This window comes from Loxodonta africana, chromosome 18, assembly GCF_030014295.1.
Source record: "Loxodonta africana isolate mLoxAfr1 chromosome 18, mLoxAfr1.hap2, whole genome shotgun sequence".
Taxonomy (NCBI): Eukaryota; Metazoa; Chordata; class Mammalia; order Proboscidea; family Elephantidae; genus Loxodonta; species Loxodonta africana.
In genome coordinates this window covers 37077072-37098749 of record NC_087359.1, presented here as the reverse complement: position 1 = coordinate 37098749, position 21678 = coordinate 37077072, and the positions used below count along the sequence as shown (strand labels likewise).

Genomic DNA, 21678 nt, shown 5'->3' with positions numbered 1-21678 from the left:
CAGGTCACTAACTCCCCACCCCTTTCATATTTGATGGGTCCTGTTTCTGACAGGGAGTCCCTGGGTGGTTCAAATGGTTAAGGCCCTCCAAAAGGTTGGCTGTTCGAATCCACCTAGAGTCATCTCGGAAGAAAGGCCTGCAATCGATTTCTGAAAAATCAGCCACTGAAAACGCTATGGAGCACAGTTCTACTCTGACACACATGGGGTTGCTATGAGTCAGAATCGACTCCACGGCAACGGGTACTAGCTTTGTCTCTGACAGGCATGCCAACAGTACCTCTAGTGGCAAGAGGCAGGCTGGGGGAGGGGCGAGAAGATATGGGGGCGGGATGGCAGAGAGGAGCCCCCTGCCTCTTCTAATCACCTGCTGCCGCTCCCTGCCCCGTGTATGTTGCTGTGTGGTCAGCCCATCTCGCTCTCCTCACCATGGGCAGGGGTGGGGGCTTCTGTAAGAGGCATCTAACTTGCTTGCCAGAGAGTGTGGATTAACCGCACCCCATCCACTGCTCCCACTGGACCTGGGAAGCTCCTTGGATCAGCCTGCTCCTTCCTCAGTCTTGGAGAGAGCATTGCCAGACTCATTTCTGGCTCCTCCACACCAATGGCATTAAGGGAGTGGGACCCCAGCCCCATAGACGTAATGATTTTACTCTTCCTCACAACTCTGGCTATAATCAGGGTACCTTGTCCCATAAGGTCTGGAGCCTCTCAAGGCTTCGATCACCTCCTGAGCCCTATCACTTCTCTGCCTGTTTACTCCATCACTCACATGGTCCCTCTCCCCTCTCATCTCCTGGGGATGTGGTAAGGGTGGATGTGGGGCACTTGCTTCCCTATGCCCTGTGTGATCTCCATTTCTCCAGAGCATCTGTGATTTGCTGTGTTTCACTGTTGTGGTTTCTGTGGACTGTGTCTCATATTTGGCATTTTCTCTCCAGTGCTTCAGAATTAACAGGAATAGGAGAGGGGGCAGATGAAAGGAAGCAGGCCCACAGAAAAGCCCCTGTTGCCCTTACCCCTGGGCAAATGAGGGTCAGTAGCTGGCAGCCTGATGTCACTTCCTGTCTCAAAAGGAATTGGTGATTGACATCACTTTCGGCTCCATCCCTACCCCATAGGAAATGACATCAGAGGCCTGGCACACTCCCAGGGCCTGGGGAGAGCTCAGGATTGATACCTCCCTGGTTTCTGAAGCCTTTGTGGAGAGTAAGTGTGTTCACAAGACCCAGCCTTCTCTTACCCTGATCTAACGTTCATTTTTCTTTTGGGCTCTCACCAACAGATTCCACCACCTGTAGTTCAGCCAAGTCCAAGGTAAGTGCCAAGGCAATTCTGAAGGCTTTATCCTTATACAAGCCAGACCGCTTTGCTTTTTCAGTCAGAGGAATTGGGAGAATTTGATTGGACCCTGAGGGAAGTTGATGAGAGAGAAAAGGGAGTAGGAGGAGCTAGGATCTGGGCCCACCAGGCTGGAGTGCCTTTGCCCCAAGGAGGCACCTCCCAAGGTGTACCAGGAAGTGATGGAGAAGAAAGATTGGCACAGCTGCAAGCAGAGTTGGTGGTGGAGAGCTGGGGGCGTTCCCATCTGTTGGCTCCTCTTTCCTCAGTCAAGTAGGAGGTGAGGTCCTCAGCTGAGACTGAAGGAGGCAGGAAGGTTTGAGGCCAGTGAAGGAGATCTGAAGTGGGTGGCAAAAGGCGAGGTGAGCTTCCTAAAGGAGCCAAGAGCATTGCTGGGAGCACCAGGGCCTCTGAAGGTGGTCTAGGCCTGAGAGGAGCCAGCTCTTTGCCTGGCAGCCCTGCTCGGTCCCAGGTAGATCTGGTTCCTCCACACTCTCAGCAGAGGCCCCACTGGCTAAAAGACCTTCTTACTTAGCCCCTGTGACCTCAACCTGTCCTCAGTGGACTGTACCACTGGCCTCCCTGTGGCTCACATGCCACCTCCTCCCTGAAGCCTCTGGAGATAGAATTCATTTCTTTCAGGGCCTTAGCATATACTGCGTGCTAGTCTAGGCCCACATTACCTTGGGAACTCCTCAGAAGGCCCTCTTTTTAGTCACAGGGCCTTGAACATAGAACATGCTTTATAAAGAGTATGCCTTTAAACTAACTCAGGGACTTACTTCATTGTGGCCTCAGTGAGTTACTCAAAATCCCTAGTGTGAAACAAAAGAGAAGTGAATTTACTTAAATTTGCTGGGCACCTGCTAGATGCCAGCAACTTTTCACAAATATTTATCTTGCTTAATCATTACCAAAGACCCTTGAGTTCTAGGAAAACCAAGGCTCAGAGAGTATAAGTAACTAGAAGTTTGACTGGACATGTTTTCAGGCATTGAGGAGTGGAGAGCTGGTTAGATGGCCTTTCAAGACAGAGCGTTTTTTGGTGAATTATCTGTATTCCGAGTTCTGATCCTCTGCTTTCAGGCTTCAGGCGTTTCTTGATTTTTCCGGCACAGGAATTGAACCCAAACCAGTCAGCCAAGGCCCTGAGAAACAGAGGCGTAGGCCAGGGTGCCAGTTTATTAACCGATAGTGAGAAACAACTACCATGGGACAAGGGCATCGAGTGGTGTATATAGCAGGGGTCTCCGGTGTCTGAACCACTTGGGATGCCAGAACCAGAGCCAGGGAAGGAGGCACTGGGCACCTGAGAGTGTGTGGCATCCATCCTGGTTGTAGGTAAGGGGCCGCCTTGGGTACCAGGGCCTGGCCCCTCACCTGGCTGTGTGCTCCCCGAGGGCAGGGACGAGCCCAGTGCAGTACTAGAAACACCACCTCCAGCCTCTGGCTCTTTTGCCTGACTCTCTAAAATCTAGGTTAGTGGTTGTCAAACTGTTCCTCCAGCCCCCTTGGGGTCATCACCACCAGCAGGTGTGTGGGAGGACTGAGGGGGCGGCTCCAAGCCCCACCCTCCTCAGTCTAAGCCGGCTGCTGCTTTGTTCTGTTTCAGGAAACTGGGTTTCTAGGGAGGATTCTATTTGAATAGCTCACTCTCAGGCTGAGATAACAGTTGGAAACCATTGTTCCAGATTTAACAATCCCCTGTCTCCACAGCTTTCTCAGGCTGTGTACAGGACACCGATGTGGTGTCAGCACACTGAATTACAGTCACACTCTGATCCCGCCTCCTGCAAGGACGGTTTTGGCTGTTCATGGTGGGCGTGTGGGCTAGGCAAAAACCACAGACATCTCTTAGCTTGCTCTTAATCTCCTCCACTGTGGTTGGAGCTTACCAGAGTTATGCTCAGAAGGCTCCCTTATCAGTTTAATTACAAGTTCTTGGGGAAGGGGACCACTTTTGTCTTCTTCGCTGGTCCCTCACTTCCCACTCAAGTCTCTCTACTGCCTGTTGTAACCAGCTCAAGGACCCGGCTGGCCCAGGGAGAAGCCCACCTCCTAGCCAGGCCCCGTCTTATTCCCCCCACTTGCCTTACTTCATTTCCCCTCATGTTCCTAAATATTCCCTTAAGCCACCTGAGGCGTGGCCTTGCCCCATCCTGGCCCCAGCTGAAACCTCTCCATGACCTTTACCCTGAGGGACGACTAGTTGACCACTCAAAACATGTGCATTGATCAAAACACCACAGCATCACAGACCCTGGAAGGCAGGGATTCTCCATTGACTTTTGATTCCAGGCCCATTCCAGAATGAGGGGAAAGCTATACACCCTTGCTCCAGAAAGACACATACATACAGAAACTCTGGAGCAACTTTGGCAGGGGGGCCTTTGGGTCCCCAGTGACCATCCCAGGACTCCAGTTAAGAAGCCTCTTCTCCAGAGGAACTGAAGGCTGGACAGCTCGCTTGGTGGAGGGTATCAGTTCAGTCATTATAGTGCTTTTGGTCATCACTGACTCCCAAATAAAAATAGCCCACAATATTAATAATAGTACCATCTACTGAGCATTCGCTATGTGGCAGTTACTGTGCTCAGAATTATTCATCTTCACAAATGCCTTGTGAATAGAGGCAGTATTGTCCTTATCTCTCAGTTGAGGAAACGAGGCCAGAACTTCTGTAACTTGCCCTGGGTCCCACAGACAGCTAATTGCCTGCTCTAGAGCCCGCCTTCTGAGACGTGACGATGACGCCTGCCCTGGTTCACCCTGCCCAGGTGTTAGACTACAGCTTGTGGCTGGGGTGGATGAAACCAGCTAAATGTGGGCTGGTCAACCTGGGCTCATTTCTATCTGGGTCTCTAAGCACCAGGCAAGTCACAGAACCATTGCTGAGGAGGAGGAGAGAATGCAGTGAGGCAAGGGCGGAGATAGGGAGCCCTGTGAGGAGAGGGTGGAAAGGTCCAGAAAAGGCAGAGAGACTGAACAGAAGACGGGAAGAGCTGGCTTTGGAAGTCATTTTAGAAGGAGAAGTAAGACGTCTTGGCTGTGGTTTGGCGGGGAGGGAAGAGTCAGATGACCATACAAATAGAGTCAGTTTGGGGCAGGGGTAAGTTGGATAATGTAGTTCCAGATAGGTTGAGTTAGGTGCCTGCAGGAACTCAGGTAGAGTCACAGATGCAAGAAGAGTTCTGGAGGTCAAGAGAGAGTTTGGTTTGGAAAGAGAGGTCTCGAGAGCAGGTGGTGGGATGCTGGGGAACACTGATTTCTCTACCAAGAGGCAGAGGGGAGGCCAGAAAGGGTGAATGAAAACCAGCATGAGGAGGTAATGATGGTCAGTGTGGGCTCTTCAGGGAGATCAAGGAAGGACAGATTGGAAAGCACGCACAGGGCTTAGCAGTGAGCTGGTACAGGTAAGGTTGGCAGCTTGGGGGTGAAAATCACAACCACGGGGCGACTGCACTCAATGGCTTATACAGGATTTTTGGGCAACTTTTGGCAGCAGAAGCTGGGGTTGGAGTGTTCTGGGCTGGGGATTGCTGGGGTGGGGAGCTGGCGGGGGAGGGGGGTGGTGGTTGAAATGCTGAAGTGCAGAGGGGAAGGGGAAGAATTAAAGTCTGGCAGGTTATATTAAGTACCAGGAAAGGCAGGTTTTGGGGTGGAAGTGAGTGGAGAGGGAAGAGGGTAGGAGCTTGTGGTCAGAGAAAGGAACAAAGAAATAAGTTGCAAAATGGGTTCAAACTTCAAATATTATTCACTATTGAGAGACTGTTACTACCAGAGCTGTGTTTAACAGGATTTCTCTGGTGCTGGATATGGATAATGGAGTAGAAATTGGGTGTGGGGGTGAGGCTAGAGTTGAGGGTCTGGAGTACACAAGGGGTGCTGAGGAGGCTTCAAGATTGAGGACTGGGACGCTGAAGGAGTCTTCAGAGAGGATAATGACACTCCAACTGAGATGGGTTCTTTTTATGATGAGGGCATGGACTTGGTTTGGACCTGTTGAAATTGGGTGCTGGGGTGTGGAGCTGTACGGGTGGGCCTATGGAGGGCTTTGAGGCCCTCAAGCCTGGGGCTAGGAGAGAGGGCAACACTGGCGCGTCTGACCACCTCCAGCATACAGACCTGTCTCCCCGCACAGGGCTCGTGGGCCCCCAAGAAAGAGCCGTACGCCCGGGAGATGCTGGCGATCTCCTTCATCTCGGCCGTCAACCGCAAGCGGAAGAAGCGGCGTGAGGCGCGGGGACTGGGCAGCAGCACCGACGACGACTCGGAGCAAGAGGCGCACAAGCCCGGGGCGGGGGCGCCGTTGCCGGGGACCCAGGACCTGCCGGAGGGGCAGCTGCCGGGTGCCGCTGCCCCGGAGGTCCCCGGGCGCCTCAGCCCCTCAGCGGCGCCAGAGGAGCGGCCGGCCGCGGACACGCGCTCCATCGTCTCGGGCTACTCAACCCTGTCCACCATGGACCGCAGCGTGTGCTCCGGCGCCGGGGGCAGGAGGGCGGGCGCTGGGGACGAGGCGGACGACGAGCGCAGCGAGCTGAGCCACGTGGAGACGGACACCGAGGCGGGCGCGGCCAGCGCGGGACCCGCGGGGCGCCTGGCGCGCCGGCCCTCCTTCAGCTCGCACCACCTGATCCCCTGCGATACCCTGGCGCGGCGCCGCCTGTCCCGGAGCCGCCCGGACGGCGAGGGCGCGGGCCGGACAGGACCCCGCGTCGCCGAGCTGCTCGGCTCGGCGTCCTCCAGCAGCCAGGAGTCGCTGCGCCCTCCGGCGTCCGCCGCGGCGCTGGTGTCTCGGCCCTCGCGCATCGAGGCGCTGCGGCTGCGTCTTCGCGGCACCGCGGACGACATGCTGGCGGTGCGGCTTCGGCGGCCGCTGTCGCCAGAGACGCGGCGGCGCCGCAGCAGCTGGCGCCGCCACACAGTCGTGGTGCAGAGTCCGTTGACCGACCTCAACTTCAACGAGTGGAAGGAGCTGGGCGGCGGGGGCCCCCCAGAGCCCGCGGGCCCTCGGGCGCACAGTGACAACAAGGACTCGGGCCTCAGCAGCCTGGAGTCCACTAAGGCGCGGGCCTCGTCATCCGCGGCTTCGCTGCCCCCGGCAATGGGGGAGCCCGGAGCCGCGCAGAGCCAGCCCCCGCGCCGCTCGGCTGCTGCCCGCCTCCACCGGTGTCTGTGACCCGCCCCGCCCGCGTCCCCGGGCCCTAGCCCTCCCTGGAGCCTCTGGGGAACGGGGAGCCTCCTCTGGTTTGCACCCCTTCCCCAGTTTTGGTGCCCCTCGGTGCGTCGGACTGGGAGCTGCAGGCCGCATCTCTAGCTTGTGTGCTGGAGGTGGTGGGGTGGGCAGAGAAGGCAGGCTGGCTGGAGGAAGAGGAGTGGAAGAGAGGGAGACGTGGAGTTAGAGGGAGAGGAGAGGGGACGGGCCCGGCTCAGCACAGGGCTGCTGGGGGTCCCCTGGATTAGTGACAGAGTGTGCCCTCCTGGGTCGTTCTGTGTCTGCCCTTAGGGGCCCTTGCCCACTATGGGGTGTGGGTAGTGAATCCCCAAATTTCAGACTAAAGGAAAGACACTGGGTAATGCTGGCCGTTCGCTTCTTTCCTCTCCCTGCCCTGCCCCCCTTAGCTCCTGAGTAAAAGAGTGGGCTGTGTATGTGTGTTGGGTGGTGGTGTCCACGGGGGAGGAGGGCCTGTGTGCACGAGTGTGTGTAGTCACTGTCCAGAGGTGTTTCCAGTAGCTGCTTCTGCCACTCCTGTTCCTTCCTTCCCCTCATCCTCCCAGAGCTCCCCACCAGACAAAGCGCATGGGGATCCTGTCCCCCTATTTGTCAGGCAAGCCAGAGAAGGGGGTGGGGCCACTCTGCAGAGGCGGGACTGAGACCCCCACCAGGCTACTTTCCCCCTCACCCATCCCTTTGCCAACCCCCAAGCCACACCCCTATCGGGTCTCTATGAGTCGAAATTGACTCATTGGCAATGGGTTTGGTTTGTTTTTTTTTTTAAGCCGCCCCCCCAAGGGCTTTGACTAAGGGGAGTTGCCTGTTCCCCAGACAGTTTGGGGAGTATGCAGGGTCCCCCCTGCTGGTACCTCCCTTGCCTCTCTTTTGTTCTTCCAGCTGTGCCCCCTGTGCTTCCACAACTCAGGCACACAGACCCCTACTCTCACCCCTTAGGAGGGGGGAGTCAGAAACACCACTGGTGGCCCTGTCTCTGTCCTGCTTCTCTTTCTCACACACACACACACACATGCGCACGCGCGCGCACGTATGGGGTCTGAGCTGGGCTGTTCCTTCAGGATGGGCAGGACCCAGCCCCCTCCCCTCTCCACACATTGTAAATAGATACAGATGGCAGAGCACCTGGCCTCCCCCCACACCCCCTCACTCATTCCAGGGAAGCCCAAGTGGGGCTGTGAACCCACAGCCACGTCTATCAGTCCTCTTGTTTTCTGCAAAGATTTGCTGTAAAGTAGACTCCTCCCTCCCCCCTCCTTTTACTGTAAATATTGTCTCTAAATGTGTAACATATTATAAAGAATTTATAAGGATTTTTAAAGATGTTTTGCTCATTTTAAAAAGTGCTGTAACAGTGTTGGGTAAAGCCCCCCTGCCCCACATCCGCATGTCTCCTTCACTGTGTCCCTGACACACCTCTCTAGGCGACAACTAAGATGTCCTGCTTCTGAAAAGTCCTGTCTTAAAAGTACAGTCTATCTTGGAAATAAATGGCTTTCCTTGAGGTGTGAGTCAGCTGTCTCAATTGTTTTGGAGGGAGGAGAGGGCCAGAGCAGGGCTGAGATGGGAGAGCAAGGTACCCAGCCTAGAAGGGAGGGCAGCGGGGGCTGGGCCAGGCAGTAGCAGGTGGAGGACCAGGCTGTGGTGGGTGGGGGCAAATCTCTTCCTCCTGGAAGCTTTATAGGTGTCATGGGAGACTGGTGTGAGCGATGACACAGGCTCAGAATGTAGGCTGGAAGAGTGGATGACCTTCATTCCTGGGGAAGGTGCTGGTTTCCAAGCCCCTGTTCTTGGTATCCTTGCAGAGGTCAGACAGGTGCACAGGGACCTTCCTTCTCAGGCCTGGATCCTGGATTCCCTTCAGAATGGTCCCAGAGGCCCCCAAACCTCCCTGAGGTGAGATGCTGCCCAGCAGACAGGGGTTTGGGCAAGGCCCATGCCCTGAGGGGGCCATCCTGGCCAGCTGTCATCATAGGCACTCCAGGCCCAGATAATATCTCAAAAGGGCAGTGTGGGTGTTGCCCATTGTCTTATTCTCATATGAAAGCTTAGAACCCCCCACGTGTCTGTCAGTTTGTCGTACTGTGGGGGCTTGTGTCTTGCTGTGATGCTGGAAGCTATGTCACCGGTATTCAGATACCAGCAGGGTCACCCATGGAGGACAGATTTCAGCTGAACTTCCAGACTAAGACAGAATAGGAAGAAGGACCCAGCAGTCTACTTCTGAAAAGCATTAGCCAGTGAAAACCTTATGAAGAGCAGCAGAACATTGTCTGATATAGTGCTGGAAGATGAGCCCCCCCAGGTTGGAAGGCACTCAAAAGATGACTAGGAAAGAGCTGCCTCCTCAAAGTAGACTTGACCTTAATGACATGGATGGGGTAAAGCTTTCGGGACCTTCATTTGCTGATGTGGCACGACTCAAAATGAGAAGAAACAGCTGCAAACATCCATTAATAATTAGAACCTGGAATGTACGAAGTATGAATCTAGGAAAATTGGAAATCATCAAAAATGAAATGGAATGAATAAACATCAATATCCTAGGCATTAGTGAGCTGAAATGGACTGGTATTGGCCATTTTGAATCGGACAATCATATAGTCTACTGTGCTGGGAATGACAACTCGAAGAGGAATGGTGTCGAATTCATCGTCAAAAAAGAACGTTTCAAGAGCTATCCTGAAGCACAACGCTGTCAGTGATAGGATAATATCCACATGCCTACAAGGAAGACCAGTTAATACGGCTATTATTCAAATTAACGCACCAACCACTAGGGCCAAAGATGAAGAAATAGAAGATTTTTATCAACTGCTGCAGTCTGAAATTGATCGAACATGCAACCAAGATGCATTGATAATTACTGGCGATTGGAATGCAAAAGTTGGAAACAAAGAAGAAGGATCAGTACTTGGAAAATATGGCCTTGGTGATAGAAACAATGCCGGAGATCAAATGATAGAATTTTGCAAGACCAGCGACTTCTTCATTGCAAACACCTTCTTTCACCAACATAAACGGTGACTATACACATGGACCTCACCAGAAGGAACACACAAAAATCAAATTGACCACATCTGTGGAAAGAGACAATGGAAAAGCTCAATATCATCAGTCAGAACAAGGTCAGGGGCCGACTGTGGAACAAACCATCAATTGCTCATATGCAAGTTCAAGCTGAAACTGAAGAAAATCAGATCAAGTCCACGAGAGCCAAAATATGACCTTGAGTATATCCCACCTGAATTTAGAAAGCATCTCAAGAATAGATTTGATGCATTGAACACTAGTGACTGAAGACTAGATGAGTTGTGGAACGACATCAAGGATATCATCCATGAAGAAAGCAAGAGGTCACTGAAAGGAAAGAAAGAAAAGGCCAAGGTGGATGTCAGAGGAGACTCTGAAACTTGCTCTTGAGCGTCGAGCAGCTAAAGCAAAAGGAAGAATTCATGAAGTAAAAAACTGAACAGAAGATTTCAAAGGGCCTCTTGAGAAGACAAAGTAAAGTATTATAATGACATGTGCAAAGAGCTGGATATGGAAAACCAAAAGGGAAGAACACGCTCAGCATTTCTCAAGCTGAAAGAACTGAAGAAAAATTCAAGCCTCGAGTTACAATAGTGAAGGATTCTATGGGGAAAATATTAAATGATGCAGGAAGCATCAAAAGAAGATGGAAGGAATACACAGTCATCATACCAAAAAGAATTAGTCAATATTCAACCATTTCAAGAGGTGGCATATGATCAGGAACCAATGGTACTGAAGGAAGAAGTCCAAGCTGCTCTGAAGGCATTGGCAAAAAACAAGCCTCCAGGAATTGATGGAATATCAATTGAGATGTTTCAACAAACAGATGCAGCGCTGGAGGTGCTCACTCATCTATGCCAAGAAATATGGAAGACAGCTTCCTGGGCAACTGATTGGAAGAGATCCATATTTATGCCTATTCCCAAGAAAGGTGAGCCAACCGAATGTGGAAATTATAGAACAATATCATTAATATCACACTCAAGCAAAATTCTGCTGAAGATCATTCAAAAACGGCTACAGCAGTGTATCGACAGGAAACTGCCAGAAATTCAGGCCGGTTTCAGAAGAGGATGTGGAACCAGGGATATCATTGTTGATGTCAGATGGATCCTGGCTGAAAGCAGAAAATACCAGAAGGATGTTTACCTGTGTTTTATTGATTATGCAAAGGCATTTGACTGTGTGGATCATAACAAACTATGGATAACACTGCAAAGAATGGGAATTCCAGACCACTTCATAGTGCTCATGAGGAACCTTTACATAGATCAAGAGGCAGTTGTTCGGACAGAACAAGGGGATACTGATTGGTTTAAAGTCAGGAAAGGTGTGTGTCAGGATTGTATTCTTTCACCATACCTACTTAATCTGTATGCGGAACAAATAATAGGAGAAGCTGGACTATATGAAGAAGAACAGGGCATCAGGATTGGAGGAAGACTCATTAACAACCTGCGTTATGCAGAAGACACAACCTTGCTTGCTGAAAGTGAAGAGGACTTGAAGTATTTACTAATGAAGATCAAAGACCACAGCCTTCAGTATGGATTACACCTCAACATAAAGAAAACAAAAATCCTCTCAACTGGACCAATGAGCAACATCATGATAAACGGAGAAAAGATTGAAGTTGTCAAGGATTTCATTTTACTTGGATCCACGATCAACAGCCATGGAAGCAGCAGTCAAGAAATCAAAAGATGCATTGCATTGGGCAAATCTGCTGCAAAGGACCTCTTCAAAGTGTTGAAGAGTAAAGATGTCACCCTGAAGACTAAGGTGCGCCTGACCCAAGCCATGGTATTTTCAATCACCTCATATGCATGTGAAAGCTGGACAATGAATAAGGAAGACCGAAGAAGAGTTGACACCTTTGAATTGTGGTGTTGGCGAAGAATATTGAATATACCACGGACTGCCCAAAGAACAAACAAATCTGTCTTAGAAGAAGTACAACCAGAATGCTCCTTAGAAGCAAGGATGGCGAGACTGCGTCTCACATACCTTGGACACGTTGTCAGGAGGGATCAGTCCCTGGAGAAGGACATCATGCTTGGCAGAGTACAGGGTTAGCGGAAAAGAGGAAGACCCTCAACGAGGTGGATTGACACAGTGGCTGCAACAATGAGCTCAAGGATAACGATTGTAAGGATGGCGCAGGACCGGACAGTGTTTCATTCTGTTGTGCAGAGGGTTGCTATGAGTCGGAACCAACTCGATGACACCTAACAACAACAAGCTTAGAACAGGGGGTAAACTGCTTTTTCTGTGTCATGGCTCCATAGTTTCCCCTAACATCTTCCGGGTTGCCCCTGAGGAGCCCAGTGTCCATCTGTAGGAAGAACAGGTGACATTCTTCAAAGAGAACGTGGGCAGGAGCCCTGAAGCTGGAAAGAGCTCAAAAAACCAAACCAAACCCCATTGCCGTCGAGTTGATTCCGACTCATAGCGACCCTATAGGACAGAGTAGAACTGCCCCAAGGAGCACCTGGGTTTCTGGGAAGAGCTCAGTTGATCATTAAATCCCTGCCCCCGCCCCCCCCGCCCAGGTTGTTTTTGTCAGGCAAATGAACTTAGACCTAGACCTATATGAAGACAGTAACAATAGCTAGTGTGACTGTGTGCTCAGCACCAGCTCCAAGGGCTTTAGGTCTTAAGCCAATCTTTCAACACTCTTGAGCTCCACACTATTGTTATCTCCTCTTTATATGACACACAGAGTGGTTAAGTAACTTGCCCAAGGTCATGCAGCTAGTAAGTGGTGGAAGCAGGATAAGTCTAAGCCCAGGAAAAGGGCACAAACGGAACCCAGAATGAATCTGGTAGCCAAGATCAGCTGATTTCTCTCCTGAGAAAGAAAATACAAATGAAGCGACTCAACTCGACAGCAACTGGTTTTAGTGAGAGGGGTAAGTTCTGGATTTGAAATTTGGCTCTATTACTTCATAGTTGCAAATATCAGATTCAATTTTTCCTTCTCTCATCCATACAGTTGTTAGGCTTGAATGAGTCCAGGCATTGGTCATTTAAAAAAAACACAACAGTGACTGTTGGGTCAATTCCAACTCACAGCGATCTCGTATGTGTTAAGAGTAGAACTGTGCTCCACAGGGTTTTCAATGGCTGATTTTTGGGAAGTAGATCACCAGGCCTTTCTTTCAAGGCACCTCTGGGTGGACTCAAACCTCCTACCTTTGGGTTAGCAGCCAAGCATCTATTACCTTTCCCTAAATGATTGCTCTGCACTCACTCCTGCCCTGCCCAGCCCTGTCTCTTCTCCACAACGCAGCCAGAGGTACCTTCTTAAGTAGTCAGTCCCATGTCATTTTCTTGCTTAAAGCCCTCCCCCAGTTGTTTTCCACAGTTGAGAAGGAACCTAGCCACAGTCCTCAAGGCCTCATATGGCCACCACTCCAACTTCACCACATGCCCCCTTTCTCTTCTTCATTCTGTTGAGTTTCATTCATTTTCTGGAACCCACAGATGATGTCCCACCTCAGGGCCTTTGAACTTGCTATTTCTTCTGCCCAGAACACTTGCCCACCAGCTCTCACAAAGCGTCTCCTTATTGTTAAGGTCTCCACTCAAACACGACCTCAGGGCCTGGTCATCCCCTCTGAGGTGGGTCTTCCCTCCCATTACTCACTGCCACAGCTGTTGCACGCCTGTTTCCTTCCTGGCACTGGTCACCATCTGTGATGATTTCGCACAGGTATTTGTGTTCTTGGTTCTGGCTGGCTCCCCTGCTAGACTGAGCCATAGTCGCAGTGAGTAGATGAGCAGCCACTGACAAGGAGACACCCGGCACATATTTGAAGATGAAGAGCCCGGCATAACTCCTGGCACGCAGTTGATAGTCCCATTTTTTGCTTGATCTTAAACTGCCACTGAGTACGGTAATTCTGAGAAATGAGGGGATTTTTGGCTACTCGCCCAGATTTCTGGCAATGGGATAGAAGAAAGAAGGCAAGATCTGATGATTCTCTAAAAAGGACATAAGGGATGGTCTGGGTAGGATGAGGCCTAGCTGCCTGCAAGTCCAAAGATTGGGGCCCAGGCTGCTGGGGGCTTGGGATGTGGATGGGATAGAAGTAAAGGCAGTGGGGCGGGGTGGGTTAGGAGTGACCCAGTAATTCCCTAGATCTCAGCCAAGCAACAGAATGCCTGGAAGGACAGCCATAAAGACCCTTAGAACATGCCAGAATAGTGGTACAGCCTTCAGAATTCCAGGAAAACCTGAAACACCCAATCAGGACGTTTAGCCCACTCAGTGGCAGGTCAGGCTGGATGGACTCTGATGTGCTGGTCTGGAAGGGCTGGGGCAGCTTGCTGGCTACAGGGTCAGAATCCCGGACCCCCATCCATCCAGAATCAATGGGAACCTGGGGTAATTCTCCTCTCAGGGACCTTCCAGTCTCAGAGGAGACCATGGGGTAAGTGGGACCATCAGGCCTTTGAGTAGGAGAAAGGAGAAATGTACCATGAGCGGGGCTGAAATCAGAGCTTCAGACTAGCATTTCTCAAAATGTGAGTTTTGACCCATTAGAGTGTCATGAAATCAACTCAGTGAGTTGTGACCAAAATTTTTAGAACAAAATGGAATTTAGCAGAAAAGCGGGGATTGTGTGTGGTAAGCTCATCAAGTATATGGGTGTATATACGCAGCTACTGGGTTGAGATGTAAAAAGTGTTTCTTTCTTTATTGTTGTAAAAATATATATATAATAACAACATCTGCCAGTTCAACGGAAATGTATTTCTTACTTCGGGTTTTTTTTTTTAAGTTTGGAAGCTGCTGGTCTAGAAAGGACAGGCAGACACCATGAAGGGTCACCCTCCCAAAAAACAAGAGGCCAAGACCTGACCCAAAGGACTGCCTGGTTTTGGGGGAAAAGCACTCACTGCTCTAGGGTCAGGGGGAGCTGGACTCCAATCCTGGCTCTGCAATTTACTGTGCAACACTGGGAGAGACTCCTGACGTCACTGAGCCTTGGCTTTGTCATTTAAAAAAATGCTTTGTCATTAGCAGATGTTAAGTAGTGCCAGTAGCTATCTTACTTATGGCTGTGAGGATGTGACTGGATGTCGCCTGGAGCACCTGGCCGAGAGCAGACCCCTCAGAGTTAGTAGTGTTCCCCTCCAGCGTCCAGGATAGTGCTGGTTCTCCTAAAACCTTAGGGGCAGCACCAGCCCCATGGCCCCTGTGTCCACTCCCCTTCCTTCACGCCCCTGCTTGCTGAACTGTGGAGGAAACTGGCTGTCCGGGGTCCTCTGTCCTCCCCCCATCCCCAGCATCTTCCAGGCCCTCAAGGATGAAGATGAGAAATAATCAGACAGCAGTCTATGGGAAGGAAATCCAGGAGAGGAAAAAGAAACAAGTTTTATTAAAGCCCCAAACACTCGGGTAGAAAAACCGAAAAGGAAAGAGTGCAGGGAAGTGGGGAGAAGAAAAAAGGACATTAAAAAAGAGAGAGACGGAGAAAACACAGCAACCCTTTCCATTTAGAAGTTATCAGGTTACACCGACAGAGGTCACAGAGTATCCACAGAAGCCATCACTGCTACACCAACACGGCCCTACAGGGTGGACGGGCAGGGGGTGAGGCTGAGCTCACCCTGGGGGGGACTCCCACCTGGGACCCACTCAGAGCCTTGGGCCAGAGGCTCTTGGGGAAACAGTATATTGTGGAAGGGGCAGGAGAGAAACCCCCCATGTGAGTAACAGCACAGTGGGTGGGGGTTGGGGGGAACCAGGTACAGTGGTCCCCCCAGACGTCTTTAGTTTTCTCTTGGTCAAGCACACACTGATGGACAGAGCAGCGAGGCGCATGCAGCTGGGGGGCATCGACGTGCTGTGGGCTTTGAGGGGCCTGGGGTGGGGGGCTTGGGACAGGGAGGGGAGCCAGAGCGAGTGGTGCAGGGTGATGGGAAACACACGCACACACTCCCACACACCTGGGTCTGCACCAGCTCACCCTCGTGCACGCATGCACACCGCAAGAGCACATACCTTCCACACGGTTCTTACGCATCTCCACGTACAGGCCTCTGTCCACACATGTGGCCCCCACACATACAAGTCTCTCACAGCTACACACATCTGCACACACCCACCGCACACGGCCTCACCCACAAAGCTCCGCACACACCAGCATGCAATAGGCACGTGCCAGCCCAAACAGGCTATATATACCTATGTGTGCAAGCCTCCCGGGACATACATGTGGTAGGTCACGCCTGTGCACGCATGCTCTGTGCATCTGCACACATGCTTCCCTACACACAAGTGCACACACGCACACACTCAGGCTGCACACAACTCCACGCAAATGCCTCCCAGACCATAAATGTGCAAGAACCAAAGTCAGAGAAAGATGCAAATCCCACTGGACTCTACTTGGGCAAATGGGGCAGGGCACATGGCTCCCTCCATCTGCTCCTCAAGGATGGACACTGCCCCTTCCCCCCACAAAGGGACATTCAACTCAGGACAATGACGGTGGGGCACGAATTCAGGTCACCGGGCAAAGGGAGGGAGGGAGGTGGGGGCAAGCAAAGAGTAGCAAGCGAAGAGTAATGGAGTGGAGGGAGGAGGGGGCACCACTCCCCCCTCCCCTTCCAAGTCAGAGGGTCTCTGTACAGCCAAATCAAACCAAACCTTGTCACTGGACCACAGAAGCCAGGCCAATGGGCCCACCCTCGAATCTCCTCCCCCGCCAAAACTGCGGCCAGGGAGAGAGTGCCGTGGTTTTCTTTTTCCTTTTTTTTTTTCTTTTTTAAATATTTATATATATTTATATTACGTATATTATATATATAATATGTAAATATATTTTTAAAACAATATAAAATGTTAAGACACTTCACTTAAATGTAAAGAGTTGCCTGCAATTAAAAGTAATTGCATCATTTATGGAGTCCTTTTTTTTTTTTTCCATTTTCCAGGGGTTTTTTTAGGAGGGATTTTTTTTCCTCTTCTTTTGTTATTTTTCAAAAAGGCTTGCTTGCCTTTGTACAAAAATGATCAGAAGCTAAAAAACAAGGATGAACCAACCAAAAAAACAACAACAACAACAACAAAAAAAGAAATGAAGAAACACACCCAGCTGCCCCGTCCTCCCCAAACCCCTGGCTCTCCCCAGGTGCTGACCTATACCCCCTGCCAGGCCCCAGAGCAGGAGTCCAAGTCTAGGATTCCCCCCCTTCAGTGGCTCCTTCTTTCTGTGCTAGCTGGCGGGGGAGCTAATCCCAACTCCCCCCTCCCCTGGGCTTACCCCGCTTTGTGCTCCAAATCAGAACCCTGCTCCCTGGGACTCCTCACTCCATCCTCCTCCCCCTCCCCACCCACAGAGCCTCCCTGCAGGCCCCTCACTTTTCCCTCTGGGGGCGCTAGGGCTGAGAACGACAATTGGTCTCTTCTCCCTCTCCAAGACCCAGCCTAAAGCCAGTCTCTACAATCTGCGCCCTCAGGCCATCCACAGGCCAGAGCTGGTCAAGCCCTCAGGTACCCTCAAGAATCTCACTTGGGGTCACCAGCTCTCCATTTAAATATCAGGTCTTACCCCCTCCCTGAAAACCCTCAAAGGGAGATCAAGTCACCCCCCTACCAGTGGGGTCAGAGTGTCTTCACTGTCCCCATCAACTCCATCTCTAGTTTTCCTCACAACCAAACCCTTCCCACCCTCCAGGCCTCAAAATCTAATTTTTTAGGCCCCTCATTCTTGCCCACCCCACTCCCATTAAATAAGTTAATGTCATTTAAAGTGCTAAATTAGGAAACTAAAAGTACCCAGTACCCCTCTTTGGGGCTGCCCTGTCCCAGGCAGTGCCCCAGTGATGGCTGCCTGCTCCACCCACCCTCCACAGCCAGCAAAGCCCAAAATGGCATGCTTCCTCTCCTCAGCACAGGCCAGGATGCTCCTTACGGCCAGTACAGTGAGTCCCAGTAAGCAAGCTCCTCTCCAAGTATACACAGATTCCACGGCCTCACACATACTCTAAGGCCTCTCAAACTCCCACCTCCATCTCCAGCCTGTTCATGGTGATGCCAGGCCCACGGGAGCATGAGTGGAGGGGTGCAGGGTAGCAGCAGAGTTCAGTCTTGTCCCGAGGTTGGACAGGGAGTGAGGCCATCTCCGGGGCCAGAGTCTCCCCACATCCCATTTTCCAGCCTGATATCGGGGTTGGTCCAACGTCCAGGTGTTCCTCCAGGAAGGTATCCAAGTAAGAGGGAAGTGAATCTCTCGCAGCCTGCTCCAAGTCTCCGTGGCTCAGGGTTTGTTTGGAGTTCTCTTGGGAAGTTAGGGGGAAGGCAGGGAGGCGAAGGGAGGGTGCAGACACTGCAGGACGGACTTGGGAGGAAGAGTGGTGAAAGAGAAAAGGGAGTGACAGGAAGTGGGCCAACAGGAGGCCATTTTGGAATAGGAAATCAAGGGAAGGTGGTGTGTTTGGTTTTTAGTTTTACTGTTTTGCTTTTTAAAAAAAGATAATTAAAAGTGAGTCATTTAAAAACCAAAAACACCAAGAGGGGATGGGTGTAGACAGCTGAGGAGGCCACGCCAGTGGCAAACCCTTCAGGGAATCTGGAGAATGGGGGGAGGCGGGGTGAAGATGAAGGGAAGAAGAGTGGGGAAGGAGAGAAATGGCAGGGGTGAGGGAGGGAGACAGGCTGGGGTGGAGGTGTGAGGGGGCTTCTAGAAGGAGATGGAAGAATTCCTCGCCCCAAAAGAAGTCAATACGGGGATAGAGGTTCTGGAAGCCGAAGGCTTTTCTGAGACTGGGCTCGAGGTCTCATTTGACCCGCTCATCTCTTTGGATGGTTTAGTGGCCTGGAACAAAAAAGGGGTCAGGGGTCAGAGAGAGGAAGGGAGAGCCTTTACACTGGCCCCCAATCAAAGCTTTAAAAATGAGAAACTTCAACAAATTCAAAAGAAAATTAACTGCAAAAGGAAGAAACCAGAGGGGGATCTGGAGAGAGTGGGAGGAGGGGGCGAAGCAGGGGCAGAAAGGAGGTAGGGGAGCGTGGGGTTGGACAAAAGGACCTGGGAAGCCCACAGTTACTGATGGAAAAGAGAGAAGGCAGAAGAGAGAGAACCAGAGAGGCACAAGGGAGACTGTGCCCAAGACACGCAGGCAGGGACGGGGAGAGTGGGCAGAGGGCAGGGGAGGGAGGAAGAAGAAGTGAAATGTTAGCTGCAACAGGGGTGCAGCCCTTCTGGCAGGGAGGTGAAAGGGGAGCAGCCAGGCTGGTGGTGTGCAGGCTTTTAGTGCCAGTGGCCAGCAGTTCAGTCGGGCCCCCTTCAGCCTCAGCAGGTCTAGTGAAGGGACCTGAGGAGTAAGTTGTTCTTCCCAGAAAGAACTCTTCTAAAGAGCCTCTGGAACCTGGGAGGGTAGGCCTTGATCAGGTCCAGCTCCGCCCCCTGCCCAACGCAGGCACTCTGCTGCGCCTCCCACCAGTGGTACTCCAGCTTTGAGTTGTGCCACACTGGTAACACTTGGGGAGCTCCCTCCCTCATGGGGTGTCCTGAGCTTACCGGCCAGCTCTAATAGCTAGAAATACCAGCCCTCTCTCCTCCCCACCTCCACCAGACTCCCTGTCCTAGAGATTTGTTCTCTTGAGCTGGGGTTTCCAAATTATGGCTTGAAAGCCTTATGCATCACCTGGAGGGGATGCCATGTAGCACATGTTACAAATGCAGGTTCCTGGGCCTGCTCCAGCATCCATCTCTTGCCTGGGCTCAGGAATCTGCATTTTAAGTAAGTGCCTCAGGTGATTCCGCTGTACACTTAACTTTGAGATCCTCTAGGTGTGTGATAACCGAACCACCTTGATAAAAAAAAAAAGGGCTGAAAGGAACAGGACTGCAAACAGAGTCCTGTGGCACATTACTGGAGACCTCCCTCAGGTTAGGTCCGGATAGGTCACTCCAGTTCCCACAAGCCCGTATCACCACCGATCTCCCCCAACCCAAGCACAAGGATGTGGGGTGGCTCTATCACATGGCTCCCTGGGGTAAAGCTAAAAAAAAAAAAAAAAAACCTATTGCTGCCGAGTTGATTCCAACTCATACAGGATAGAGTAGAACTTCCCCATGGGGTTTCCAAGGAGCGGCTGATGGATTCCAACTGCCGACCTTTTGGTTAGCTCTTAACCACTGTGTCACCAGGGCTCTGGGGTAAAGCTAGACAGTGCCAAAAGCAGACCCTGCCTCCAGTAACTTGGGAACTCCTTCCAAGGGAAATGAGGAGACTGCAGCCCCCACCACTGCTGGAGATCGCCCATTTTCCTTCCACGTGTGCACCAATGGTCCATTCAGTGACTTGTCCTGCTTTTTGCCAGGAACATACATGCAGCTCACCACTCCGTGGTTTGCAAAGCCTACAGTTTACCTCTTTGGGAGTTCTGGCCCCCCTCTTCTTTATCCAGTTGCTCATCCATTACTCAAAGGGGTTCTAGGACCATAGCCACAAGATGTTTGGCTTCACTGAGTCCCTTACTGAGTGCCATTCATGTGCCAGGCATGGCCCCTGTCCTCATGGGACTCCCACTACTGGGGCCTGGAGATATCACCAAAGGCAACCAAGAGCTCTCCTACTATCTGTCACTTACCTCGGGCTTCAGTGCTCCGCCCCTGCCCTCTACTCTTCTCCATTTAAAGGTCTTTCTCCCAAAGCCAGATGGAAGGGAAGCACGTCCGCTGGTGTCCTTCACATCTCACCATGTCCCCAAGCAAGGGAGCGATTCCCCCAGCTCTCCTCTGTGTTCTGAACCTATCTTTCTAGCTAAAAGCCTTTTCTGTTCCTCCCTTTTACCATTTTTCAAAAGCCTCAGTCCGTTCCAAGCTTGGGTCTTGGAACACCAGCCTCTTCGGCTAGTGCTGCCGTTTGCCTCCTGTGTTCACACGGTGTCCTCACCCAGGTACTGTGTCATTCCTTCCACAGTCCGTGCAAGCCCTTTAAACATCAGCGTGCAGCAGCGCTCACCAGGTTTACACAGATGCCGCCCCCTTTCTAGTTCACAGGCACCATTATGGTCGCACTGTAAGCATTTGTTTTTTTAAGTCTTCTCAGGCCATCTTCCCTCCCAGGAGACTCTAGCCAAGGCACCATTCAAAATCCACTTTCCTGAAGCTGAAGGGGCATGTCCAACTGTGCTCAGTGGCCCTGCCCTGTGAGGCTTGGAGTTTTCTGGTGACACAGCTGCTGTCATCAAAGGTTCCTGTCACCTTCATTTCACCAGCCAGTCCTCCCCTGTTGGTCCCAATTATGTCCAGAGAAGCAGCATGTTGTCACTTTCTGGCAAGGCAAAACCTCAGAGATGTTCAGCCTTCAGCTGGATGAAACGTGGAACAGTTGCCGAGCCCAGAGAGCTGAGCCCCGTGCGTGTCTGGCTCTGTTGCCTGGGCTGAGTCCACCCCTCACTCTGTACCCAGAGCATGAGGACCAGCTGTCCATGCTCCAGGGCATAGGCTTCCCATCAGGGTGTCGCTCATCTCCAGACCTTGTTGCCTGTCTCCTCCAGGGCCATTCCCAGTACCCTCTCCTGTGTACGCCCTTCTTCTTTGCTAACTGAATCCTGTCCAAATCAGGCACTGGGCTGCCATGGGCTTCAAGAGAAGCTGGGCTTCCCCTAGCCCAAGGGGTGAACCCTGATGGATCTATGCCAATTAGAGCAATGCCTTTCTCCTTGCTAGTGACTGATTTAGGGATGGGCCAATGAGAAGAGAGGGAAGATCTCGTGGGGGGCTTTGAGGGAAGCGGGGGGGGGGGGCAGTCACAATGATAGACCAACAGGACCAAAAGGTGGAAGAAGCCCAGATCCCTGAACTGCTGAATCCACCAACCCTGAACCTCCCTGCTTCCAGACTTCTTGTTTTGCTAGATAATACCTTTCCCTGTTGCTCAGGCCATTTTGAATCGGGGTTTCTGCTCTCTGCAGCTAAAAGCATTCCAACTGATACACACGAGGCCCCGTGTTGCTCTTCTCTTCCACCTTTTTGTTTTCTTTTAAGGTATGGTGAGTGTGAGACAAGATAATGTAGGCGTGAACACCCATAAACAACAGCTGC

General features: G+C 51.6%; 2 protein-coding genes across 5 annotated transcripts in view; one reads left to right on the top strand and one right to left on the bottom strand.

Annotated features, from left to right (window-relative positions):
* Positions 1–8550, top strand: part of ARHGAP23 (Rho GTPase activating protein 23) — a 53766-nt gene extending 45216 nt beyond the window's left edge. For 2 of the 4 annotated variants that reach the window (XM_064271153.1, XM_064271151.1), the window contains exons 22-23: positions 1286–1317; positions 5465–8550. In XM_064271153.1, the coding sequence (XP_064127223.1) occupies positions 1286–1317; positions 5465–6520 (1088 nt within the window). In that variant the 3' untranslated portion in view covers positions 6521–8550. The remainder of the gene's footprint in view (positions 1–1285; positions 1318–5464) is intronic. The other 2 variants (XM_064271152.1, XM_064271154.1) reach the window with 2 other exon arrangements.
* Positions 8551–14481: 5931 nt separating this feature from the next.
* Positions 14482–21678, bottom strand: part of SRCIN1 (SRC kinase signaling inhibitor 1) — a 43450-nt gene continuing 36253 nt past the window's right edge. Inside the window, exon 18 of the mRNA XM_064271150.1 lies at positions 14482–18438. Coding sequence (XP_064127220.1) covers positions 18304–18438 — 135 coding nt within the window. The 3' untranslated portion in view covers positions 14482–18303. The remainder of the gene's footprint in view (positions 18439–21678) is intronic.